This window comes from Aplidium turbinatum, chromosome 12 (genome assembly GCF_918807975.1).
Source record: "Aplidium turbinatum chromosome 12, kaAplTurb1.1, whole genome shotgun sequence".
Lineage (NCBI taxonomy): Eukaryota > Metazoa > Chordata > Ascidiacea > Aplousobranchia > Polyclinidae > Aplidium > Aplidium turbinatum.
Genome location: NC_137483.1, coordinates 13,249,566 through 13,274,587, shown reverse-complemented (window position 1 = coordinate 13,274,587; position 25,022 = coordinate 13,249,566). Strand labels below are relative to the sequence as shown.

Here is a 25,022-nt window from a genome sequence, read left to right as displayed (position 1 = left end):
TTAAAACATTTTTGCAACATTTTTTATGAAGCCCAACAAACTATTGTCAACAGGATGTCATTACGTTCTCTGAAACTGAAGGAACAAACTATGCGCAGTAAGATAAAAATTAAATAACACAGGTTGTTCGACTGAAAGCAAAAGTAGACATGGTCTGCAATCTGTCACAAGGAATCAACGAGTCGAAAGCGAGTCAAATTTTACATAAAATGAAATGAAAAGTCGTGTTTAGTTTGTGATTCAAAGAAATTGCATATTAATTGAATATTTGCTTAGTAGGTATCGCTTTTAATTCTGTCGATACCTATTTTGTTTTGAAATTATAGAGAATCGGGTTTTAGTATAATGTAAGCTCAAAACGTCTAAAATAATCACATTACGTACAACATAATTTTTATTTTTGTAGCTAGTAAATCTGTTGACGAACGATGGCCAACGATTGGTTGATATGATCACGTTCGGAGGCTTGCTGATTACAATTCCACTTCAAATCATTGCAGCCACGATTTATCTTATTTATTTGATTGGCTGGACTGCACTAATTGGAATAATTACCTTTCTCTTGTTTTCTCCTTTGCAGGTATGATAGCTTTGTTAAGCGCCTGGGATATAATTTAAATGTGGTTTCAATCAAAAGGCTTTTTTAAAATGCTCAAAATTGATTGCTGTCCACCAGGTATCTAATTTACGACATACATTATATAATAATATACGTTATACATTACATCAAATATAGTTATTACTTTCTAAAACCTCTACAGCCTGTTTCACCCTACAAAGGGGATCATCAGAAGGGTTCATTTTGAATAAGTACTCAGAGGTTTTAGAAAGTAATAACTATATTTAATGTAGACAACTGCAGACAACTGGTCGACCCTGATGTTTCGGGATAAAGACCAGGATTTTTTGAAACAAAATGCAGAGGGAGAATAGTAACCTATACGTTCTTCTAACAGAAAAAAACCTGTGTTATCATAAGATGCTAAAGCTACGCTAAAGCAATTTTTATGTACAACTATTTACTTTTGCCTTATTCCGTGGTTCTAGATCCCTCTTCGTGGTTCTAAATCTACCAAAAGCACGCAGTTGTGTCTAGTAAGAGACACTGAAATGGCCACAAAGATTGGCTTTCTTCTCTTCACATTTCCTTAATCTAAATCTTTAAATATACTGCATAAGCCTGGCTACGACAAAGGTGTTTTTATTTTTATCAGCACTATCACTCGTGTATCTTTATTGGCAGATAATGATTGGTAAGTTGACGGCAAATTTTCGTCAAAAATCTGTAGTTGCAACCGATACTCGAGTCCGCATCATGAACGAAATTCTCACTTACGTCAAACTGATCAAAATGTACGCCTGGGAAAAGAGTTTCGCCGAAACAGTCGGTAAGCTGTATTCACACAATTTAAACTCTAGATTTTGAAAAAAAATAGTGTCAATTAAAATTGCTTCTTTCAAAACGGCATTTGATTGTCAATTTGTCGTTAATTGCAATTTTATACAATTGAAGATTTATTTTTAGACAAACTTCGAAATAACGAGAGAAAAGTGCTGACAAAAACAGGCTTTCTTCAAAGTCTACTAGCCGCCATTATTCCCATCGTTCCTGTAGTATCAGTTGCTGTAATGTTCCTGGTTCACACACTCATTGGTTACAGACTGACCGCAACAGAAGTAAGTATAATGTTGTAAAGATTCATGTTTGTATTTGTATATACGAGGTTAAGACTAAGACGTGAAGTGAATTTAAGCCTGCCCTATGTAGTTTTAAGGTGAAGTACAGTGTGCGCACTCCTGGCCTCACCCTTTAAATACAAGGTTTGTCTGCTCTGGCTCAGCATGCTGAGACGAGGACAGTGAGGTTCCTAAGTTGTAGGTTTAATATCAGACTTTCTCTGTCTTACCTTCTGGCTTAAGAACCTTTCCCGGAAGCAACTTTTCAAAAGTTGTCAAAGCAACTTCCATTGTCAAAGCAACTTCCATTGTCAACTTCCATTTGTCAAAGCAGCCGTTGCAAGCACGGATCATTTTTACCCAGTGCTGGTGGGGGTTGGTTTGGATATGTTAGGGCATGTACATTGCAGTATGCCTACACATCGCACTTACAAGAGCCAAGCTTTATCAGGGTTTTTAACCCATACCTGGGGCCCTGACAGATGCTACTGCTCTGGGCCAGAGCAGGCCTCGGAGCCATGGGAATTAAGGGGTAACTCGACATTTGTCAAAGCACCACTTAGTCAAAGCGGTGTCTCCTCACCGGTTGCAGTTTTATGTCAGTGCCCACTTTGCCCAGGATTAAAATTCATGTAGCAAGCAAGTTAAACCCCTATTTTATCTCTAAATTAATCATCATCACGTCAGTTGGCACATAAATAAGTTGACGCTGCCTATTACAAAACTTAGTTGCTGTTTTGTGTTGTTGATTTATTGCCTGATTTAACTATGCTTTTCAGGCTTTTACTGCCGTCTCCATTTTTAACTCCATGAGATTTGTTATGGGAATTCTACCCTTGACGGTAAAAGCAGTGGCTGAAGTAAGTATTCTACGATTCTACACAATGCATAGCATGTTTCGGTAGCATGTTTCGTTAGTCGGCTGAGAATATTTTTTTCTGAAAGTCCAGAAAGAAAACGAGATAGCCTATGTGGCATAATTCTGAATGTTTCTCGTTTGAGCTTCCAAAGCCTAGGGTGCCTTTATCTTTTTACCATGCCAGATTGCCAGGGTTTCCAGTGGTGTCAACTGTTCATATTTCCCACACTAGACTGAGGCTACCCGATGGAATGTATGTCCGCGTCAAGAATAGAGGAACAGGACGTGGTTGTGTGTAGTCTTCATTCTGCTTCCATTTCTGATCCACGCATTGGTGTCTTGTTTGGCAGCTTCACTGTGTAGAGGCTGAGCAACTGGCAAGGATTTCTTGTCTTCAAGTCAACTCATTTTCTTAGTTTCGATAGCGCCATCTAATTGTGTGGATAAAAAAATGGTTGCGAAAGACCATGAGCGGTCATCGAGTTAGTCACCAACCCATAACAACAATCTAAGCACACAGTCAAATCTCGAAATGTATCTAAGCATAAGCAACTAGTGACATTTTTATTAGCGTTTTTTGTGTGTGAAAGACCCGATATTATTGGTTCAAAGACCCGAGACCCGATATTATTGGTGGGGCTACGACACGGGCCCAATTGCATGTATCTGTGGCACCGAGCCCTAAACAGCGGACCACCTTCTTGTTTTCCATCGGCTTACCACCCGGTGCAGTAGGTGGGACCTGTCAGTGTATAACTCCGTTGCGGAAGAATGTGTCAATCTGTGGTGTATCAACGAACTTTAGAAGACTCGATAGAAGAATTGGTTCAAAACTTTTCAACAAAAGAAGAAAACTAATCCTTGCATTTCAATAAGCTTAAAACGTTTGATCAAGGCTTAAAATGACATTTTATTTCCTGACGGTTGCGCTGTGTTCAACATAAACCAGTCTCGATTGCATAATATAGTTCATTGTTTATTTCTACTATACATGTCGGCCATAACTTTTATTGTTGTATGTTAGTACTATGTGCTTTTGTCGGCAGGTTTTCGTTACATTCCAACGCGTTGATAGCTTATTGCTGATGGAAGAAATGGACAAATATTACACATCGACGCCGAGTGAAAATATTGCTATCAAGTTTAATAACGTTTCTTCTGATTGGGATGTGGTGCAAAAAGAAAAGGTAATATGCTAAGTGCAAACGCAATAAAAAAAAACCTGGTGTTCTCAGCTAAAAGCTTGAACAAGTTCAAAATAAACAAGTATTACCCTCTCAAATTTTTCCGTATCTAGAGGAAGCTTTATTAACTTGTAAAAGCGTTGAAGCATCGTGGTAACAAAATAAACAATAAATACTATCAATACTACAAAAAGTGTTCAATGCCAAGCAAAAAAGCCAAGCAGAGCAAATTACATCAAATAGAGTTATTACTTTCTAAAACCTCCACAGCCTGTTCACCCTAAAAGGGGGATCATCATCATCATATTTTGAATAAGGATCTTCTGCTGATCCCCTTTCTACGGTGAAACAGGCTGTAGACTGTAGCGGTTTTAGGAAGTAATAACCAAATTTAATGGTAACGAAATATTTATTTTCTTGACTTTTTAGTCAAAATTAAATTAATCCAATAAAAACAGGTTTCATTAAATAAAGTGTTCTTGCGCATGGGTGCCTGTAATATATTTCCATTGCAGAAAGAGAAATCCGCTGATAGCATTTCCTCATTAACCGACCATTCATCAAAAGAACAAACCTTCCCGGTTTTATTCGACATCAATCTCACTGTGGAGAAAGGAAGGTTTGTTGTGTGGTCAGACTTTGGCTTGATTAAGGTTTTTCACTGCACTCCACAGCAAATAACCTATCAAGAGTCAAATGTATACCTGTTTAACCCTATCTGTAGTGACACGGGGTTTTATGAGGACGCCCCCTCTAGTAGTGAAAAATTTTACAAAAGGAAATATGCTAGAAATGTGAAATTTCTTGACTTTTAGTTTTTATTCTTTGCGAATTTTCTAAACCTAGACTGGTCATTTTTCTACGTTTCTGCCCTTCACAATAAGCATTTCGTCTCAGGTGACTAGACATTTTCGTACAATGCTAGTTATGCATATATCGTAATCAAGGATGCCAGACCTTGGTTTTTCCACCTAGATCTGGGTTTTTTTGACCACATCTGGGTTTTAAGTTTTTTTATTTCAAATTTAGGTAAATCTAGGTTTTTTTGGTTTTTAACTTTGTACAGAGCTTGCACGGTATTAAGGCACTGGGATCTTCGATAAATGGTCCACACTGCAACACAAAAATGATAAGGTAGCCTACTGGTAATGTTTTTTTGCATCAGCTACTGCAGTCAGTGAGGTAGCCTACAGGATGCTAAAGAAATGATCCAACTTTATGAAAATGTGGATGACTAAAAATTGGAGTAGTACAACTATTTGTGTTACTGAACATTTACTTATTGTGAATTTGAGTTATTCTTTTCAACATTATGTTCAAATGAAAAAGGCTAAGCAGGGTTTATTGCTAAGTACCAAGTTATCGTAGTTGTACACCAAGCAGTAGGAGAGACCCGGGAGAGTTGAGCCGCAAGGAGGGTTGATCCACCCCCAAAAAATGCAATTTATAGTATTGAAATCTAATATTTGGGTTCCTCTGCGTGACATATGCAACATTACTGCCATTTTGACTCAATCAATTTTGTAGTTATATCTAGTATAGCTTGTTGAAGTAGCACAATGTGAAAATCAAATCTGAAAGTGGATTGCTGAGTTACAAGTCTTTCATCTTATAGCCACAAAGTAACAGCAGATAGTTTCCTTTTAAGATGTGTAATATATTGTCAATGTGATGCCTTTTTATCATGATAAGTATTATCAACTTTGCAGCGCTGTTTTAATAAAACTTTCAAGTTTTACCGAACAAGGTGACATAAGGAGAGTTGAGCCATTGGTGTCTAGGAGAGTTGAGCCATGGCTTTTACGTAGTTTAGGTAGGCAATGGCTCAACTCTCCTCAATACTATTGGTTTACTTATTATCAAAATCAGTTTTTTGTTATTAGATTTATTAAAAGCTTGCAATTGACCAGAATAACGTGAATGATCAAAAGACTTGCTCACAGCAGGGGGCCAGAGGGCAATTGTGAACTCAAAATTTCCCTTTTGAAACGTGTGTGACGTCATGATAATTGGATATTAATGATAACAGTATTTATTATTATTATTGATTCAATTATTTTGCTGTCAAACAATTTCCAAAGGGGCACTTCCTTTTCTACACTAGCCTATCGCTTGGAGTGACCGCAAACGGCTGGAAAAGCGCTTGGGTTGCAATTTGAAATGGGTTAAACTACTTTTTAGACCAAAAAACTATCGGGGCCCGTCATTGATGGCGGATAATGTTACCGCAACACCACCATTTTGAATTAAATAGTGAAAAAAATAAATCTAACAAGTGACATTGTAACACTGTGTACTGAATAATATTGGATAATTTATTTTGTATTAGATCTTTTGTGTTTATATGGTTTTGGTAGGCAATGGCTCAACTCACCTTGAGACTATGATCAACTCTCCTCGATCGGCAGGAGAGTTGAGCCAACTGACTTTTTTATTTCATCGACAAAATACACATATATGCAATGATGTTAGATTAATTTCCTTTTTTGTGAATGAAGGTGAATGGTTACCCTTCAGTTTACCAAACGAATTATTTGTGTAACCTAAAAATTTCGATAGATATTTACCAAAGTAGAAAAATCGGCTCAACTCTCCTGGGTCTCCCCTAAGCAGGCATGATGATTCTCCTCAGCCGCAGTCTACAACTCACACAGCAAAAAGTTTAGTTCAAAAGTCAAAACTAACCTTATTGGTTTTGTCTAGTCAGTTTTAGAAATTTTGGTTATAACACGCACTGAACCTTGCTAGCTAGACGCTTTACCATAAAGGTAATTTTGAACCAAAATCTTTGCTGTGAGCCCATATAGGCCTACCAAGCTCTTGTTTTTGTATATAGTTATATTACATATATATTAACTACCATACCAACATAAGCATGTATATTGTATAATTAAATCAAATATAGTTATTAATTACTATATTTGATTTAATTTGCTCTGCTTTGCTTTTTTGCTTAGCATTGAGCACTTTTTTGTAGTATTGATAGTTTTCATTGTTTTTTTTATTGTATAATTATATATAGGCTACGTGTTACTATTTGTAGCTTTCTGAGGCTTCTGTGTAATGATTTAAAAATGGTGCTGAAAGCGCACGCAGGTTTTTTTAACCGCTTTACTACATATTTTCTGGACCTGGGTTTTTTTTGCCTCATCTGGGTTTTTTTTAGCACACAATCTAAGTTTATTGGAAATTTGTCGCTGGCATCCTTGATCGTAATGTCAGTGCAATACAAATGTTAGTGCAATCACTTTGAAAGGTAACAACGCCCAAAAATGCCTTATATTTATGAGCAAAAGTAATTTGTTGTTTAGTTTAGCATTACTCTATGTTATAATTCAAAAATTTCAATTTTGAAGCTATCGGGAAATTAAAATAAACCCGACTTTTTGACGTTTTTTCATCTCAAACACTTTATTTCAATAAATTTGTTGGGTAAAAATTTAATTTCTATACGCACAAAGCACATGACTATTTTCTTGTAAAATAGTTTGGCTCTGTGATTTTCATAGCTCCCGTTATTAGCGATTAATTAGCACGGGGCTGAGATAGCCCGTGACGTTGTTTCCGCGTACGAAAACAGCTAGTAGGCCTACTAAGATAGAGTTAAGACCTGATTTTTTTCGTCTCATTGAGCCACCCTTTGCATTATCAGGCTACTTGGCATTTGTGGGTCTGTTGGAAGTGGGAAGTCATCGCTTATCTCGACCGTGTTGGGTCAGCTTCGCATTCAGAAGGGAAGCTTAGGTTTAAATGGGACAATTGCTTATGTCCCTCAGCAAGCCTGGATATTCCACGACACTGCTAGAGAAAATATTCTATACGGTTTGCCGTTTGATGAGGAAAAGTACACGAGAGGTAGTCAATCAATGTAACTTTTAGATGTAGTGGTTGCAAGTTAGCTTATTAATTCGACAAAGCAAAGTTGGGTCATGATTGCTGAGCTGTTTTTGCAAATTCACATTATGCTGCTCAGAAAAATATATTTTAATAATTTTTAACCAGCTATGAATTCTTACAAAGTGGCCATTGACCAATTTGTTTTTATGTTTTCATAGTTTCGCCAACAGCTTTTTATTTTACTGTTCTATTGAATATTTTAGGATGAGTATTTTGAAAAAAAATCCTCCAGTAGGCCTTCAGCTTTAGTTTCGGTCTGTATCCAACATGTTCATTGCTAACAGAAAGTTGGTGATTTACGATCTACGTTTAATTGTTTTCAGTTGTTGAAGCTTGTTCGCTCTCTTCCGACTTCGAAGTGTTGCCAGATAAAGATCAAACAGAAATAGGAGAACGAGGAATCAATTTGTCTGGTGGGCAAAAGCAGAGAATCAGCTTAGCGAGGTAAGCTGCTTCATCCCAGCTGCAAAATTCTGCTGTTTTGGCATGATTTCCACGTTTAATGATGTTAAAATTGTCTCTGGTTTGATAAGCTAACAAGATTTTACCGCGGGAAGCTTGCTGGGTTCCATGCATTTTGCCTTGATGCAAAAAATGAAGTTTAGTATTGTAAGAAAATCTCTTTTGTTTGTTTGTAGAGCTGCCTACAGTGGCCGCGACATTATTCTACTGGACGATCCTCTCTCGGCGGTTGACGCTGAAGTTGGGAAGCATATTTTCTTTGAATGCATTAAGAAAGCTCTTTCAGGAAAGACGATCATTTTTGTAACTCACCAGCTCCAGTATTTGACAGACTGTGATGACGTATTGCTTCTGAAAGACGGTCGGATCGCGGAATACGGACCACATAACAAACTAATGCAAAACCAAAAGGAATACTCTCTTCTGATAAAGTACGCTTCTGTCTCATGTTGTCTATATTGCAAACTTTGGATAAATTATTTAGCGGGCTCATTGGTATCATCTGGTTTCTTTTAATAACGTTTTTACTGATTGATGCTAAAAACAGTCCTACAGAATAGGATGTGTTATAAATTCTAGTTGCAAACCACTTTTAAATCACATAACGCCTGCCAAGAATGATGGAATGATGCCTAAAGAAATATTTCCAAATTGATTTCGCAACGGTTGTTTTGTTAAGTCAATCCTTGCGACTACTGTTAAAAACATACCTTGCATAAACCGAGAAACTATACTCACTGTACTTGCCAATTTTATACCCGTTTTCTACTGACGTTGAAGGTCTTTGCCGTGACAAAACACCCGGACGGCATTGACAGAATAGAGCACTGTTCCGATTGCAAGACACGAGATCTATCATAGTATCTTTTCAATTTTTATTTTTCAGCAACTTCAATATTGAGAAAGAAGAAGACAAGGTCGAGGTGGTAGACCACGAACTGGTGAGGAAGATTATCCGGCAGCGGACTTTAAGTGGTGGCTCACTTACATCCATGAGTGAGTGATGGAATGATTATAAAATGCACGTTATTACTTATTTACCTCAGAAAATAAATCTTTGTTAATTTTTGCCGTTTCCTAACATGGAGTTCCATCTCTCTCTATCCATTTTGCTTCAAAGGAACCTGGTCCATCCCGAAACATCAGGGTCGACCAGTTCTCTGCAGTGACTCCTCCATTTCTCTCTATCTTCGACATCCATATTTCTGACCATCGCAGCAAAAACAATACACGTCAACATAGCAAAGGTCGAGAAAAAGGCAGAAGCGACAAAACGCGAACGTTAAAACGTGCTTGTGACCAAATTAAGTTATTAAGTTGAAAGAAATTTGGCACGGTTGCAACACCTTCAGAAAAATTTAAGACAAAATGGGAGATAAAAAAAGACAACAACAACAACATATATTTAGGCAATAGCTGTATTAGCCCATACAGCTTTAGCTGATATTTTCAAGATTTGTATAAATACACTTGCTGTGAAGATCGGCCATGGTGCGTTATCAAGAGTGCTGATGGTCGTGAGGGGAACACATCTTGATGAGTTTAGCTCATAGCAAAGAAGAGCAAGGCAGACAAAGAAAACCCCACAAAGAAATCCTACCACGGGAAAGCCATTTCAAGCCAACGCACTAGGCCTTGCACGACTCACAAAATAGTTACAACTCGACGACACAAAACAATGAAAAAACAAATAAAACAAACAAGCAAAAACAACATCATCATCTTGCAGAAATCCAGTTATACCCAGGGAAGTTATGTCTTGCAGATAGCAAGCTTGCTTTGATATAAAGTTACGTCGATAAAGCGATAATTTTAGACCCCAGTCAGCTAAACTCGTCACCTCCACACGTCTGCAAACGTTGAATCAATGCAAAAATGACAGGCCCGCTAGCTGGGATGTAGTAGTGGCATGTCACAGTAACATGAGAAATTTGGGTTACCGTATGTTTTACGCGTTAAACCAAAATAAATAAAAAAAGTAATCCAATTGGGCATATTACGTTGAAAAAAGTAGTAGACAAACAAACAGTCAATAGCATGACGATCCAGTCCAAGATATTGATATAAAACAACTGGTTGGAGCAAATTTTCTGCGTGTTCACGCCAGTAACAAATGATAATGCTGTATTTTATGGTGAACAAATATGCAACATGTCTACTCTTATCGATTTTTTTTCTTCTGGTATCTGTAGGTATCAACATCTAGTAGCCTAGCATCCAGTAATCAGAAAAGCAAACATAAACTTTAGTAGCAGTAAAAATGTTTTAGCCGGTCAAATAAGCTTTGTCACAGAATTCTACTCAGCAGCGTAAGGCGGTTTAAACAGATTTCAAATGACACGACTCGACTGGCCAAGAAGAGCGAAGCCGTTGGGTTAGCCAGCCAAATGCTCATCCATAAAATATTGTATAATTTTGCTACGACTTGACAATGCATTTACTGCACAAGTGGAGCAAACTTTTTTTTGACTTATTTTATTTTTTCACCCAATTATGATTCATTGCTTGCAGGCGATATCCGATTGGAACAGATAAGTTTGGGTTCAGATGTGGAAGGAAATTTTAAAAACTCACGACTTGACATGGTCTTTGGTGCATCACATAGCAAGGATGAAATCAAAAACGAGGAATCTCCTCTTTCAATTGCCACTTCTGGAGATCTCGAAACAGTCGAAAACATCGGTGAGTGTCAAACAATAGTTCCAACTAAGAAAAACTGCTTGGTTCGTGTTGAAAATACGTTTCATGCAATAAAGTATGAGCTGCCTTGCAGAGAATCATCTAAAATAAAAATTTGCACAAGTTATTTCATACTAATTTTTCAATCACAAACTATAGCCCAAAAGCATACAAGATTAGCTTGAAAGCTCAAGATCTAACAATCGCCAAACAAGAATAGGCAAGTGCCACTTTTCTAATAGAAATGTATTCGCGGTTTTTGCATTTTGCTTGTCAGGAATGATTTCCAACCTTCTCTTCTTATTAGTTAGACCTCTGGTTCGATAGTGATAACGATGACTTAACGATTGATCCGGCTTATACTGTACAGTATAATAAAAACAAACACTGCACTCTTAAACATCTGCTATTGTTCAGTGGTCTAACACGTTTGCATTGCGTTTGGTATGACCACAACTTGTGCTTCGCGTGCTATCATCGCTTCAACTTGACAGTGCCGCAATCAGAATTTGGCTCGTATTAGTTAAAAGCGGAGTTGTGGTAATTGGTAACATGACCTTCTATCGACCGCCTATCCTAATACTTGCTCGTCAAGTCTAATGCTATCAGTCCGACAGATTATGGAAAGTATAACTTTTGTAACCGATTTAGAAGCTCGTGTCAGCTGTAAGTTTGTAGCAGATATGCTACATGTTAATTGAACTTGCGCAATCACTATGACCCCGAAATACCATTACTTTAGTTGTCGAATAAGTTCCCTTTTTGGTTGCCTTTCAACCTATGAGCATACATATATCATCTTTTTATATTTAGCATTCATAATTTTGTAGACGCCAGCCTTAAATGTGCAGTCAATTTATAAGAGGAAGCTTAACATTTCTTTTGTTTTAGCCAAAGTGCACGTTGTCATTTCAATAAGTCATAGTCGGATTATTGACTCCTTATTTAAAGTTGCCTGCAATAAGAAAAATATTCAAAATACAACGGTTCATTGTCATAAGTATGTATGTCATAAGTATGCTCAAAACCATGTCACAGATTGCATAGCTCGACACTTACATGTAGATAATGACAAGTTATTGATCATTTTCTGCAGCGTACATTATGTCAATTGTATGTTGCAATTACATCACATAGGCCTAAATCTTCAACCACATCTTCAACCACTAATATTTCTATCGATAGGTGCCATCACATATCACGTTATGATTAGAGACCATTTTGTTTGTTTGCCGTATCCAGGCTTACACCTGGTGGTTGAAGATTTAGATTAAGTGGACGAGAAGGCAAGGAAGCCAGTCTTCGTGTCCACCTTCAGGCATGCCTTTCAGTGTCCTGCCAAAGACCCAGGCGCATGCTCTTGAGCGGTGTCGAACCGGCGCCCTTTCGATTGCCGTTCCAGCGCTCTCACCACTCGGCTATGCAGCCGACAGAGATCATGTTATTGGAACATTTAACTTGAACTATCTTTTTGTAACCAGCTCATTGGCGGAGTGGTTTCGCCTTCGGCTCTTGTGTTCGTAGATCTTAGATCGATTCCAGGTCGGGTCATACCGATGACTTTAAAAACGCTCCGATTGTGTTCTTGCTTGCATAACGCAGTGAGGATAAGCCGGGCCGGGTGATGGCATCGTAAACCTGATTTAAATTGAGCTAAAAGACCAGTAATTGTAGAGTGGCAATAAATAAACCGTTACATTGTTAACCTCTTTTGTATACAGATGCAAACACACTGCATGAGAAATCTCCATTTGTATTGGTGAAGTCGGAAACAAGTGAGACTGGAGCGGTCAGCAAAGCCACGTATCTCTCCTATGTCAAAGCTGCTGGAGGGTTCGTTTTATTTAACTTTAGAATCGTTGTTGAACTGTAATTCAAGATTGCCTTTTTTTGTCGAGTTATACAAACTAGAAAAATGGATCGAACTTTGAATTAAATACTGAGACAGCTTAACCTAATCCACAGAGCTGTACTTTCATAGAGCTGTGTTTCTTGACACGGCAATGTGTGATGACAAGGATATAAATCGACAAGTGCGATCAATCTACAACTGTTCTGCCAACAAATTAAAATCGAAACTTTTTAAGTGCTCCAACGAAGTTAAAAATGTTCTCTTCCGTTCATATCGTACCTCAATGTATGCATTTCATTAGTGGGAAAATTATCATCAACGTGACATTAATCGCCTGCGTGTTGCCTTCAATAACGCGTTTAGAATCATTCACAATTTGCCTAAACAATTTAGTGCTCGTGAACATGAAGTCTTATGTAGCATTGTTACATTTGATGGATTAGTACGGAAATCTATTTATTCTTTTATTGGAAGATGCGAATCGTAGTCTAACTCTATTGTTGCCTCCCTGATGAGGTCTGACTGCTATTGTAAATCAAACTACTGTCTTCATTACAATAAGACTACGCATGCTCCCTACTTCGCCTTGATGGTTGCCATGGCACAAAGATATCAACAGTCATCGTTTGCTAACGTTAAATCTTACTGGTTGGTTATTTGAACAAAATGAGCTTTTAATTTCATTTCAATTACTTTTGCGCCGCAGCTGCGTGTATATCTACTACTGTATAGCCTATGCCTTTTTTTTTTGTATTTTTCTTTTTTTGTGTGATTTGAATATGGACATTTTTGTCTGTTGCAAATAAATAATAACACTGGCCAACAAAAAAAAACTTTTTTTCGAGTGCCGAAGATATTTGAACGGTTTCTGGGCGATTTTTGGCCACTGAATCCGAAAATAACATCGGTTTCTTTGAATTGGCTCTAATTTTTGAGATATTTCATGGTTTTGCTCTAAAAAGTGGGTCATTCCATATCAATACAGCCAATATGAAGATATCTTGTTATGGTACCTCTCAGATTATGCTAAAAAGTTGTCATACTATGCCTGAGGCTTCCAAACGAAAGAATCCTAAGTTTCAGATCAATATCTTAAACGGCTTTTCCATGGCGGCGATTTGAATTTCGGGCGCTACCCTCGTTTTTGACTTGGGGGTAGGGGTAGCGAATAGCAATTTCAGCCATTTTCAGAGCCCTATAACTTTTATTGTAATTGTGGTAGAAGACTAAAAATTGTTGTGCTAGTTCATTGTAAACTATACTACACAATTCAATAGCAAAAAACAACATCTCGTGATGCATAGGTGTTAGGTGGGTCATCAAAATCTTGTTTTTTTGGCCCGTATAAGTGTTTTTTTCAATTTTCAAATGCTTCTACCACACAAACCAATCAAAATATTTCTCTAAAACCTACGGATTGAGTGCTTGAACATACAAACTTAACAAAAAAGATTATGATAATGTTCTGACACTACTTCCACAGTTTCTTAGTCAATAGATGATAGATAAGCTGATTTGAGCAATGCGTTTTACATAATGCAGAATTATAGTGCAAACTGAAAACAATTTAATTTTTGAACACGACTTGATCATTTTCATACGATTTTATCTCCACACCATAGCTCATTGATTGCAGGTGGGTACTTTTTCATGGGTGAGTTCAGTTCAGTTTATTGTTTTGCTGGCGATAAACAAACAAAAAGTACATACAAATTGAGTGTCTATCAGCACAACAGGATGGCAACGAAAGACCTGTAATGTCATCTGAGGTGAAGAGGTAAAAACATCATTTTGAACATAAATTAATGGTCAACAGTGTCAGCATTTCAATGTTTATGATCGCTAAGCATAGTAGCCTACCTACTTATTTTCACTGTTTTCATGATAAATCATTGTTGAATTTTCTCTGACCTACTGTACGGACTTGAGATTATTTTCTAAAAATGACCAAAATGTTACATTTTAAAGACATAAAATTTATAGTGAAGGGGTTTGATCAACAAAGATTTTATTTCATGAAATGAAAGAATAACTGTATGTGTTTGTCTGGTATAAGTTTTAGCATGACTATAAAATGCCCACACGGTCATTTGGGGCTCTAAACGTAAGAGCAAAAATGGGCCATTTCTGCCTGATAGGGTTTCCAGACCCCCATAAGGTCTCTGTTAATGGCACCACAACTCCCAAATTCAAGTTGGCAGAAGAAAAGTTTCGTAACATTACAAACAATTAGGTTTTAGAGAAATATTTTGATTGGTTTGTGTGGTAGAAGCATTTGAAACTTGAAAAAAAACACTTATACGGGCCAAAAAAACAGGATTTTGTTGACCTACGTAACACCTATGCATCACGAGATGTTGTTTTTTACTATTGAATTGTGTAGTATAGTTTATAATGAACTAGCACAGCAATTTTTAGTCTTATACCACAATAACAATAAAAGTTGTGAGGCTCTGAAAATGGCAGAAATTGCTATTCGCTACCCCCACCCCCAAGTCAAAAACGAGGGTAGCGCCCGAAATTCAAATTGCCGCCATAGGAAAACCGTGTAAGATATTGATCTGAAACTTAGGATTCTTTTGTTTGGTAGCCTCAGGCATAGTATGACAACTTTTTAGCATAATCTAAGAGGTATCATACTATATTTTCTGTTTAGGTATGGAATGACCCACTTTTTTGGAGCAAAACCATGAAATATCTCAAAAATTAGAGCCAATTTGTAAAAACCGATGTCATTTTCAGATTCAGCGGCATCAAAATACCCCAAAACCGTTGAAACTTTTTTGGCACCAAAATGTGTGTTGACCAGTGTAATAATAGCTCATTGAAGAGAAATGTTAACTTTAGACAATAGAGTTCATGTTAATTACATGATGAGCTGACTGTAGGCTACCATGCAATGGTTGATTGAATCATAACAGTAGCTAACTGATCTATACTTTCAGGTGTGTTGTAACATTCATAGTGATGTTGCTTTTCATCGGGGGTGTTGTGGGGGTGAATGCTCTCACCTGGTGGCTCACTATCTGGATAAACAGTGGGGGGAAACTCTTGCCCTGCTCAAATGAAACCCCAACAATCGGTAATTAGGCTATATCCAACCTTTTGTATACATTTTTATGTTTAATTAAAGAGACGCTTCTGAGTATTATACTTAGATGAAAAGCTGTGACAGAAAAAGCAAACCCTCTAGATTATTTTAAACGATTTATTCATGACAAAGTTTTAAGGAGCAGAAGTCATAAAACTTCAGTTTTGAGAAAAACAGTTTGAAGGTTCTGATCTTGCCGGAAATTATGTGCGTGCAAAACGTGTGCGTAAAAACTGGACTTTAGTAGTTTTTACGAGCTGAACATGTGAAATTAATAATTATGTTTTATTTGCTATCAAAGCCTTCTTCCTACTGCTTTCTCCTAATCGACTAGGACATGACATAGGCTACCTTCTCCACTTGTGATTTGCGAATGTTTATCAAGTACTGTTTGTGCGAAAAACGTAAGTTTAAATACTTCGCAATTTAAAAAACGTAAAACTTTTGCGCAAGTAGCTTATATCTATATTTACAGTGAACATGACTTGGTAACTATTCGGACATAACAAGTTATACACTTTTAAACAAAGCTATAAGAGATCAAGTTTCTTAAGAGGCTCTCTCGATTCTGTATATTGCTAAAACCAGCTAACGCTATTTCAACTCTCAGCATGTGCAGTTAAACAATATTTAGTTCCCATTCAACGGAAAACGTATACAATCCATCCAAATCAATCCACACCAAGGCCCTTGTTAAAATCGAAATGATTTCAGGATACCAAGCGTCTAATACATTGAAGGGGTTGACCAAGCCAATGCCATGATCTACTCACCAGTGCAACCTACTGCGTTTTTTCGTTCGGTAATTTTAATGAATTGTCTTGAAATGAGTCTGACGTGTTATAATGCTTTTTTTAGGTCCGAATTTAACTGCTATGGTAAACTTTACTTCAAGTCCAATGATCGCAAGTACTGTCACATCCATGTCAAGTAACATAACCTGCGAACCATCAGTAAGAGACCCCAATATATCCACAAGTCCCAACTTGGCATTTTTTCAGGTAAACTTTTTATTTAATTGTAGGGGTCGTCATTCGCTTGGCCGCTGTTTTTTTAAGAAATATCCTTTTTTGAATCAGGTTATTTTCGTTTATGATTTCAATGTTTTAGACATCTGTTTAGGGCTGTGGAGTCGGAAAGATTTTGGCTTATCCAGAGTCGGAGTCATTAAAATAAAGACTGATTCCGACTCCGGCTTGACACAAAACGATAAACAATAAAATTTTGTTTGCAATCTTTTTTAAAATGTTGTTTCTTGTTTTCCGTATTGCGCTCTAACACTTTGCCAGAAAATAAAAGTATTTGTTCTTGTCAGTTTTTGTGAAACTCGTCGTTTCAGTTTCGGTCATAACTTAATTGAAATTAATTTTAATAAAATGTAAAAGAACAAAATGTTCAAAAATTTGGCAACCCTAACAATTTTGGCAACACCAAACTCAGAGTGGTTATAAATCGAGGATTAGGAGTTATACAGTTTTTGGCCGACTACACAGCCCTGCTTCTATTGTTAGCTGCTTATTTTAAGCTACTTAGTGCCTCAGTGGCTATCTGTTTACACTTTTGTTTATTGTTTACATCTAGAGGTTTATACCAGGAAGATAAGCGTAGCTAAAGTGAGCTCATTAAGCCACTTTTTGACACAAAGTATAAACAAAGAGATTTATTTTTATTTAGCCTTTCTAAGGAGTTGCCTCCGTTTCTCTCATCAGTTGTCCCTGGAATTTTGTAATTGTGATAAGTCTGAAAATATAGAGATATAACACATTGCATAGTTGACAGTATTAAATATCTTCAAACTTAATTGTTCTCGCTTGATTTTTCACAACAGATCTTATATTCATTTTCTTTCAGATTTACTACTTCGTGATTTTAATTCTGGCTCTCGCTATTGTCGCCGTCAAATCTGCCATATACGCTCGCGTCACCCTGAAAGCGTCATCGGGATTGCACAACCAGGTGTTTCGCAGCATCTTTGCAAGCCCCATGTCCTTCTTCGACACAACTCCCACCGGTCGCATTTTGAATCGATTCTCGCGCGATCTGGATGAAGTGGACTCGCGCTTGCCCTTTATTGTAGATTTGCTCATTCAGCAAGTAAGAGATAATTTATTTTTGCTCAATTTTTGACTTAAAACAAAGAACCATTTATCCCAGCGGACCCGGCAAGGATTTCTACCAGATGCAAGAAAAATAATATTGCACTGTGCTGATCAAAAACCAGCAACAAAACTCTCCCAAGGAGCAACAAATTAACGATTGAGCCTTGCATGCGGAAATTGTCCCTTGTAAACTTACTATTTAAATACTTTTTCTTTCAGATTTGCTTTTTGCTGGTAGTTTTCATATCAATGATAGTTGTGTTTCCTTGGTTCGGCATCGTTGTTGCAGTTCTTTTCATAGTTTTTGCTCTGATATACAACACATTCCGTAGCTCTGTCAGACAATTGAAGCGGCTGGAAAACACTACCAGGTAAGTACCAAGAAACGTTTGTCCGTTTTCACACAAAACTTTTCTTGTAGTATTCCTCAAGTTCCAACAAATTTCATTCCTCAGGTCTCCTTGGATTTCACACGTGACGTCATCAATACAAGGACTAAGCACCATTCATGCGTACGAAACGAACGACCGGACCATTAAAGAGTACGTAGCCTATCGTAGAACGGATTGTAATATCAGTATTGCCCATAGCTTTTTACGTGTAAGAATATTTCAGCCTGTTGAAATTCAAATATATCTTTAAAGCAAGCACAGCCTTGTGTGAAATAAGCACTATAAAATGTTTTGTTGTCGACAGTAACATCTAATTGTTTGAGGAAAATGTTAGGTGGGTAATTGCAATGGTGGATCCAGAGAGATGATTGGGGCAATCGCCCTATATTTAGGACAGTGGTGGTAAAAGTTTTAATGCCTCACTACCCCAATGTAAAATTTTCATCAATCTGAATACTTATTTTCAACAAAGTGTAATAAATAACAAAAACAAATTGTAAGAAATAAAACAGAACCAGGAAAGAAATATTCACTACACGTGTGTTACAGTTTTATTGTTATCTCTTACACGTAGAGACTTCGGGAAGATTGATGACGTAGTTTATTAGGATATCAAACGTTAAACAGTCAGACAAATGGTCGAATAGTTCTACTTGTGAGATAATAGATGAAATTCTTGAACTGACGAATGGTTCACTTCCAGCATGTAAAGAAATCAAATTCTGAACAGCAAACGTCTTCGTTGATTTTAAAATAGATATACGCTGCTGCTTGTAATAGCAACTTTACAATTGGCAATAACTTCCACTTTTACAATCTATTCAATATTGGCTAGAACTCTACAATCGTCTTCAACATACTTTTTGTTACAACTTTTAATCCCCATAATACACAACTTTCAATACAACTCTCTTAATCATACTGAAATCACGCGGTATTTATAACAAGTTTGCTTTGATCAGAAGCTTCCAGAGACTAGGGTAATATTACATCACAAGAACTCATTCTACTGGTCAACAAGTCAAAGACGTTACGAGAATTGCACGTAATGCAGAATCTTCTAGTAGTAAGTTTCACAATAGAAGATTGCGTAATTAAAGGTTACTTTAAAGCAAAGTTCGACAATAACAATTCAGTAAGAATTACATAATAAAATAGTTCACCTACTCTAGAACAAGACTGCAGCCTGGCGTCCAAGCTACGCATAGTGAATGTGACAACGTGTGAGGAAAATGTGATTGATTGGCTTTCTTGCCTTTCTGTTCACTTACTCTAAATCTTTAACCACCGGGTGTAAGCTTGGGTACGACAAAAAAAGTTTCATAATTTAAAGTTTTTATTGTTTAGTTACAGGTAATGTCATGTTAGATATTTATACACTAGGTAAAGGTCCCTTGCTCAGCTTTGGTGATAAGGTTTTCGTCACAGGAATCCTTCAGCACAGTAAGCCTAGGGTGGTCAGTTCCTTTGTCTCGGCCGCCTTTCCTTCAGCAACTATGCGCCCATCCATATATTACACCCTGGGTAGACGTGAGCGGTGTTTTTCAACAACCAGCTTAAGCCGAGTGTCGAACCTGCTTTGCATTATTGAAAGCCAGCGCCTTATCCATTATGCCATCCCACCGCCCAATTTATACAGTACGTTTTGTCAATGCTTGCTATTGTAAACCTTTGCCGGCTTTTCGTATACGTCAATTCATGATTGTGTTTAGTTTCGTGAACTTACTTGACACCAACACCACCCCGTACTACGCATTCTTGTGCTCAAGTCGTTGGCTTGGCGTTCGAATGGATTTCCTCACTGTTGGAGTCACAACTGTCATCACACTGTTCATCGTCTTCTCAACACTCTATCCTCAAGCCTTAGGTGAAACCTCGTCCTCGTTCGCTGGACTTGCTCTATCTTATGCCATTGCTGTAAGTATAAATTTTGTTAAAAATAAATTGAATAGAAATTTTGTTAAAAATTTAAATGATTGTTTCATTGACCTGAAAAAAGTTGTCTGAAAAAAAAAACATGACCAAACTTAAGCAAATTTAATTAAAAAATCAACCATGGCCAACACAAAATAGCTAAACTGATTTTTTTTTTCTCTGTTGGCGACTCTTTTCAACTCTTTTTCGCATATGACTATAAAATTCTTTATCCTTGTACTGACAAAGCCTATTGGAAAGCTTAGTCCTGGAAGTTTCGCATACTTGTAGAGGCTTTGAACCACTGATGCAGGCATGGTTACAGACACTGAAAGAGTGTTTTTGACGTGTGTAAATGATTCTTTCCACTAGGTGCTGCTAAATTGAGAACCGTCCTTGAAATGCGCTGCTCAAGCGCACACCCCGAGTGCGTTAATCTTGTTGATTCTTTGTTTGTGAAGTCTGAGGCTTATCCAAGTGAACAATTGGGGGTAGAGGGGGTGATTTTATTTCACGGAATAAGCAAGTGTTTTTTGCGCAGCTAAACGGCCTGCTACAGATCACAGTTCGATTCAGCGTCGAGAGCGAGTCGCTCTTTACGTCGGTCGAGCGTATGAACGAATACATCGTTGACCTCTCCCCAGAAGAACCAACCAAAAAGAAGACAGAGCCTCTACCGAACGAATGGCCCAGTCAAGGAGAGATCATGTGTGTACAAATGCACTGCTACTTTGCTATATATAATATCGAATAAAACCGGCTAGCTAAACTTTTAAATTTTTTCAGTTTTTTTTAAAGAATTTTGAAATTTTTTGTATCGCTAATATCTTGATTAATCACTATAGGTTCAAAATACAGATAATTGTAACTTCAGCAAAACTTTGAAATAAAATGCAACCTTTTTCTGTTCAGTTATTCAGGGGCTAGCATGCGGTACAGGCCGGATCTTCCTTTGGTTTTGAAGAACGTCAACTTTTTCATCAAACCGAAAGAAAAAATAGGAATTGTTGGAAGAACTGGATCAGGTAGCTGATGTCTAATCGGTTTCGTCTAGGTTGTCACAAAACGCTGCAATATTTTACTTTCCTTTTCACTTTGAAATGCCTTGGCCAAAACATAAAAATTATCGCTACATTTTCAGCTAGCAAAGCAATCGTCTTTTACATTCTTTACTAAACAAAATCTTTACATTTGCTTTAGATTAGTTTACATTAATCTAAAAAACGATTGCTTTGCTGTCCGTAGCCTATTGTGATTGAGTTTGGTAGGCTTGTTCAAAAAACTTCTTTTTTCTCCCAAGTGGGTCCATTCTTTTTTAGCCTTTTGTTACTACTGCAGCAGTTGAACAGCTCGTGTTGACTCTTATTGTACTTACTTACTTCACATTGATATTCGAAAGCAATATGACACCATTCTACAATGTTGCAGGAAAATCGTCTCTGGGAACTGCTTTATTTCGTCTTGTGAATCTTGAAAGCGGAACAGTTGTGATTGATGGTGTTAATACCAATAGTATCAAGTTGGACGACTTAAGGAAAAACCTTTCAATAATTCCACAAGATCCTGTCTTGTTTGTTGGGACTGTTCGTTACAACCTTGATCCTTTCAAGAAATATTCAGATGATGAAATATGGAAAGCCTTGGAAAGATCCCACATTAAGAAGATGGTTAGTTGAATTTATGTCACGTAGTTGGCCGTCTGGCGTCTATGGTTGTTTTTTGTGTCTTTCGCTCGCACCAAGCTAGTAGGCTACTGGTATATGTGAACTACTACAATGCCAGCCGGAAATATCCATCCTTTTTACATTGATTTAACGTCTGCAGGCTTTGAATCAATGTAAAAAGAACGGATATTTCTGACTGGTACAGCTACCTTCTCTCTGTTGCGTAAGCCAGACATATGAAACCCGAGGCCTCCAACTTTATTACAGTACATACGGTTCTTGATTTGTGTTTTCATGATGTTTTTTAAGCAGAAAATTCTCATAAAAGATAAAAATAATTATAAAGCTTTTTGCTCTAATACCACCCTCACTTTTGTCGTTTGTTTCAGGTCAGCGAACTTCCAGATAAGCTCGAAGCAGAAGTCGTTGAAAATGGTGAAAACTTCAGCGTCGGTGAAAGACAGTTGATGTGCATGGCGCGAGCTATATTACGTCACTCCCGCATCATAATGCTGGATGAAGCCACAGCTGCGATCGACAGTGAAACTGATAAGTTGGTCCAGGATACGATTCGTGAAGCGTTTGCTGACTGTACCATGCTGACTATCGCTCATCGACTCAACACCGTGTTGACAAGTGACAAGATTCTTGTCATGGACGATGGAAAGGTTAGACATCATATTGTGTAGTTTTCTTTTGGATATAGGCCAGGGCTACTCAACTAATGTTAGCAAAGGTCTATTTTGACAAGTTGAATATTTTTACGGTCCGATGAATATTTCATATGTAACCACGAACATTAAACAACCAGTAACCTACGAGCACCGAAACACTTTTCAGGTAGGGGAGGATGAGGTAAGTTGAGCCACTTTTTACTTAAACGCTTCTACTAAGAAAACCGCTTGGTTTACAATAAAAGTGAAGGTGGCAGCATAACGGTTGATGCCTTGGCTTTAATTTAACAAAAAAAATTTTTTCATAACTCATAAAAATATTGAAAAAAGACATGTTTTAAATATTATGTCATTTTGGCTCAACTTACCTACCCCACGTGGTAAGTTGAGCCGGGGTGTGAGGAAAGTTGAGCCACTCATTTAAGTTCAATAACAGAAGCTGTAGCGATGGTAGCCTACATATAAAATGCTATGCAATTCATATGTTCACGAAATTATTGCCCAGCTATTTGTCCCAAATTGTAACATGGACTGTGACGCAATGGTGACGTCATCATTGCGATGCACTGTCATGCTTGAGCGACAACCTCTCATTATTTTTTCTCTATTCACTAACTCGTGCTTTCGCTGCTTGGCGAAACGTGGTTCGGCCTTTTACGATGTGATGATGATGATGGCGTATGAGCGATCTTTCCAGGCTAGATTGGAGGACAGGAAATCTTCAGCCACTCAGCAGTCTCGTTGTCCAGGACCCTCAGACCATGCGCACCGTGTGGAGGCCGGTGGGTTAGGCAGTGATGGATGACATGGTCTGCGGTCTGTTCCGTTGCACCACACTCGCATTCTGATGAAGGAGCCAGGCCCCACTTGTGCATGTCCGAACGAAAGTGGCCGACGCCAGTTCGCAGGCGGTTAAGCCTGACCCACGCAAGCCTTGCGAGGGACATCCCTAGTGGACGGGGATCGGCGTCGGGTATGAAGTCACGGAGCGTGGAGGTGTGATTTTGCCACTCCGTGTTCAACATGTGGTTCGTCCAGTGTGCCGCACTTAAACCAAGTTCTTCTGCGGTCGATGTACGATGTGATAAATCTATCGGACGGACGTATTAGAGTGTGCAGTGACTATTCCACTTCACAATTGATCCAGTCTCTTGTTGACAATATGTAATCTTCACTCAACACATGTGGAACTTGAGTCGAAAGTAAGAAAGAAGACAGGTTGGGTAGCAGTTCACATAGCTGCTACCAGGAAGAAAGAACAACATGTGAAAGGATAAATTTATTTTGTTGTGACAGTTCGACTGGAAATTGCGCACTTCCCAGCCGACAAATCTGCCACTTTCGTTGATTAAACGTCAACAGACGTTGAATCAATGTAGTACTAGCAGATCGTGTTAACTGAGCTGCAGAACAGAAAATAAAACGATGAATTAATACACAATCCTGATTAAATAAACCTCCAAATGTGAATTTTCTAAATCAATTTCCGTTGTCTGTCAGATGTAAACTTATTCCATATGCCACTGATCAAGAGAGAATGGAAACCGGAATTTCTGCTGACGGCAGAAAGTTTCTCCAAGTGGTCGTGTGAGGAAGCTTTAACAACATCCTTTTTAAGAAAAGCACACTCATCGTCTGCTTTAAAGACAAAGGACAACTTTTCCTCGGACTCTCCAGGCACTTTTCTTAAAAAGTTGGCCTCAATTTCTCCATCTTCATTGAAGCATTCGATTTTACCAATGTAATGCACAGGTCGGGTTTTCCCTTGCATGTTGCTAGTAGGCTTCAGGTTACAAATAAGTTCAAACTTCAATAGACTAATGGACAAATTATTTTTCCAGAGATTTAGACTATTAAAAAGTAAAATACACTCTGTTATCTATTTAATGACTACATATATCATCACTTAACACTGGCAGCTGAAGTGAGGTAAGTTGAGCCACCGGCTCAACTTACCTGTACATCACTGGCTCAACTTACCTCAAGGCCGCCATTAAAAGTTAAGCGGGAATTTCTCCAGTCATATATGAGCTAGCAACCTCACTTTAATAGTTTCTGAATAAGCTAACATTAGTGATTACTGTTAGACATATCAATACAGGTGAGTGCCACAGACATTTTGTACAACTCAAAAAATCTTTTTTTTCAAAAAGTTCAAAAAACCTCCCAAAATCACTAAAAACAGTTTTTCTGTCTTTCTACAAGACAAAGGCCTATAATATTTACAGAACAGCTCCATATAAGATAAACGGTCAGGTAGATGGCAGTAGAAAGTTGATGCGATTTTTATTTTTCGAGTTACAGGGGGTGGCTCAACTTACCCACTGGCACAACTTACCTCACTTTCCCCTAGTACAGGGACGGGCAACATACGGCCCGCGGGCCGCATCCGGCCCGCGACGGGATTTTGAGCGGCCCGCAGACAGTTCCCTCTCTTTACATGATAATGTGGCCCGCGGCCACACTCTGCCGCAATCACCCACTACTTGCTTACTACGTCAAATAATACTGACTGTTAGTTATTCTTTAGTTGTTTGTGTTCTTTGACTCTTTGTTTTCGGTTTTTAGTCAAGTGACA

The 25,022-nt window shown here is 37.9% G+C and overlaps 2 protein-coding genes across 2 annotated transcripts in view; both read left to right on the top strand.

Annotated features, from left to right (window-relative positions):
- LOC145781138 (solute carrier family 2, facilitated glucose transporter member 5-like) overlaps positions 1 to 25,022 on the top strand; it is a 177,474-nt gene that overhangs the window by 126,439 nt on the left and 26,013 nt on the right. The gene's annotated exons all lie outside the window — the stretch shown is intronic.
- LOC145781439 (ATP-binding cassette sub-family C member 5-like) overlaps positions 1 to 25,022 on the top strand; it is a 29,384-nt gene that overhangs the window by 1,925 nt on the left and 2,437 nt on the right. The window contains exons 4-25 of the mRNA XM_082593221.1: positions 407 to 580; positions 1,244 to 1,388; positions 1,526 to 1,677; positions 2,457 to 2,537; positions 3,583 to 3,723; positions 4,236 to 4,339; positions 7,373 to 7,575; positions 7,941 to 8,061; positions 8,256 to 8,510; positions 8,966 to 9,075; positions 10,591 to 10,761; positions 12,480 to 12,591; positions 15,556 to 15,692; positions 16,560 to 16,702; positions 17,553 to 17,795; positions 18,020 to 18,171; positions 18,256 to 18,342; positions 19,905 to 20,109; positions 20,648 to 20,814; positions 21,019 to 21,131; positions 21,535 to 21,773; positions 22,160 to 22,438. Of these exons, the coding sequence (XP_082449347.1) occupies positions 407 to 580; positions 1,244 to 1,388; positions 1,526 to 1,677; positions 2,457 to 2,537; positions 3,583 to 3,723; positions 4,236 to 4,339; positions 7,373 to 7,575; positions 7,941 to 8,061; positions 8,256 to 8,510; positions 8,966 to 9,075; positions 10,591 to 10,761; positions 12,480 to 12,591; positions 15,556 to 15,692; positions 16,560 to 16,702; positions 17,553 to 17,795; positions 18,020 to 18,171; positions 18,256 to 18,342; positions 19,905 to 20,109; positions 20,648 to 20,814; positions 21,019 to 21,131; positions 21,535 to 21,773; positions 22,160 to 22,438 (3,534 nt within the window). The remainder of the gene's footprint in view (positions 1 to 406; positions 581 to 1,243; positions 1,389 to 1,525; positions 1,678 to 2,456; positions 2,538 to 3,582; positions 3,724 to 4,235; positions 4,340 to 7,372; positions 7,576 to 7,940; positions 8,062 to 8,255; positions 8,511 to 8,965; positions 9,076 to 10,590; positions 10,762 to 12,479; positions 12,592 to 15,555; positions 15,693 to 16,559; positions 16,703 to 17,552; positions 17,796 to 18,019; positions 18,172 to 18,255; positions 18,343 to 19,904; positions 20,110 to 20,647; positions 20,815 to 21,018; positions 21,132 to 21,534; positions 21,774 to 22,159; positions 22,439 to 25,022) is intronic.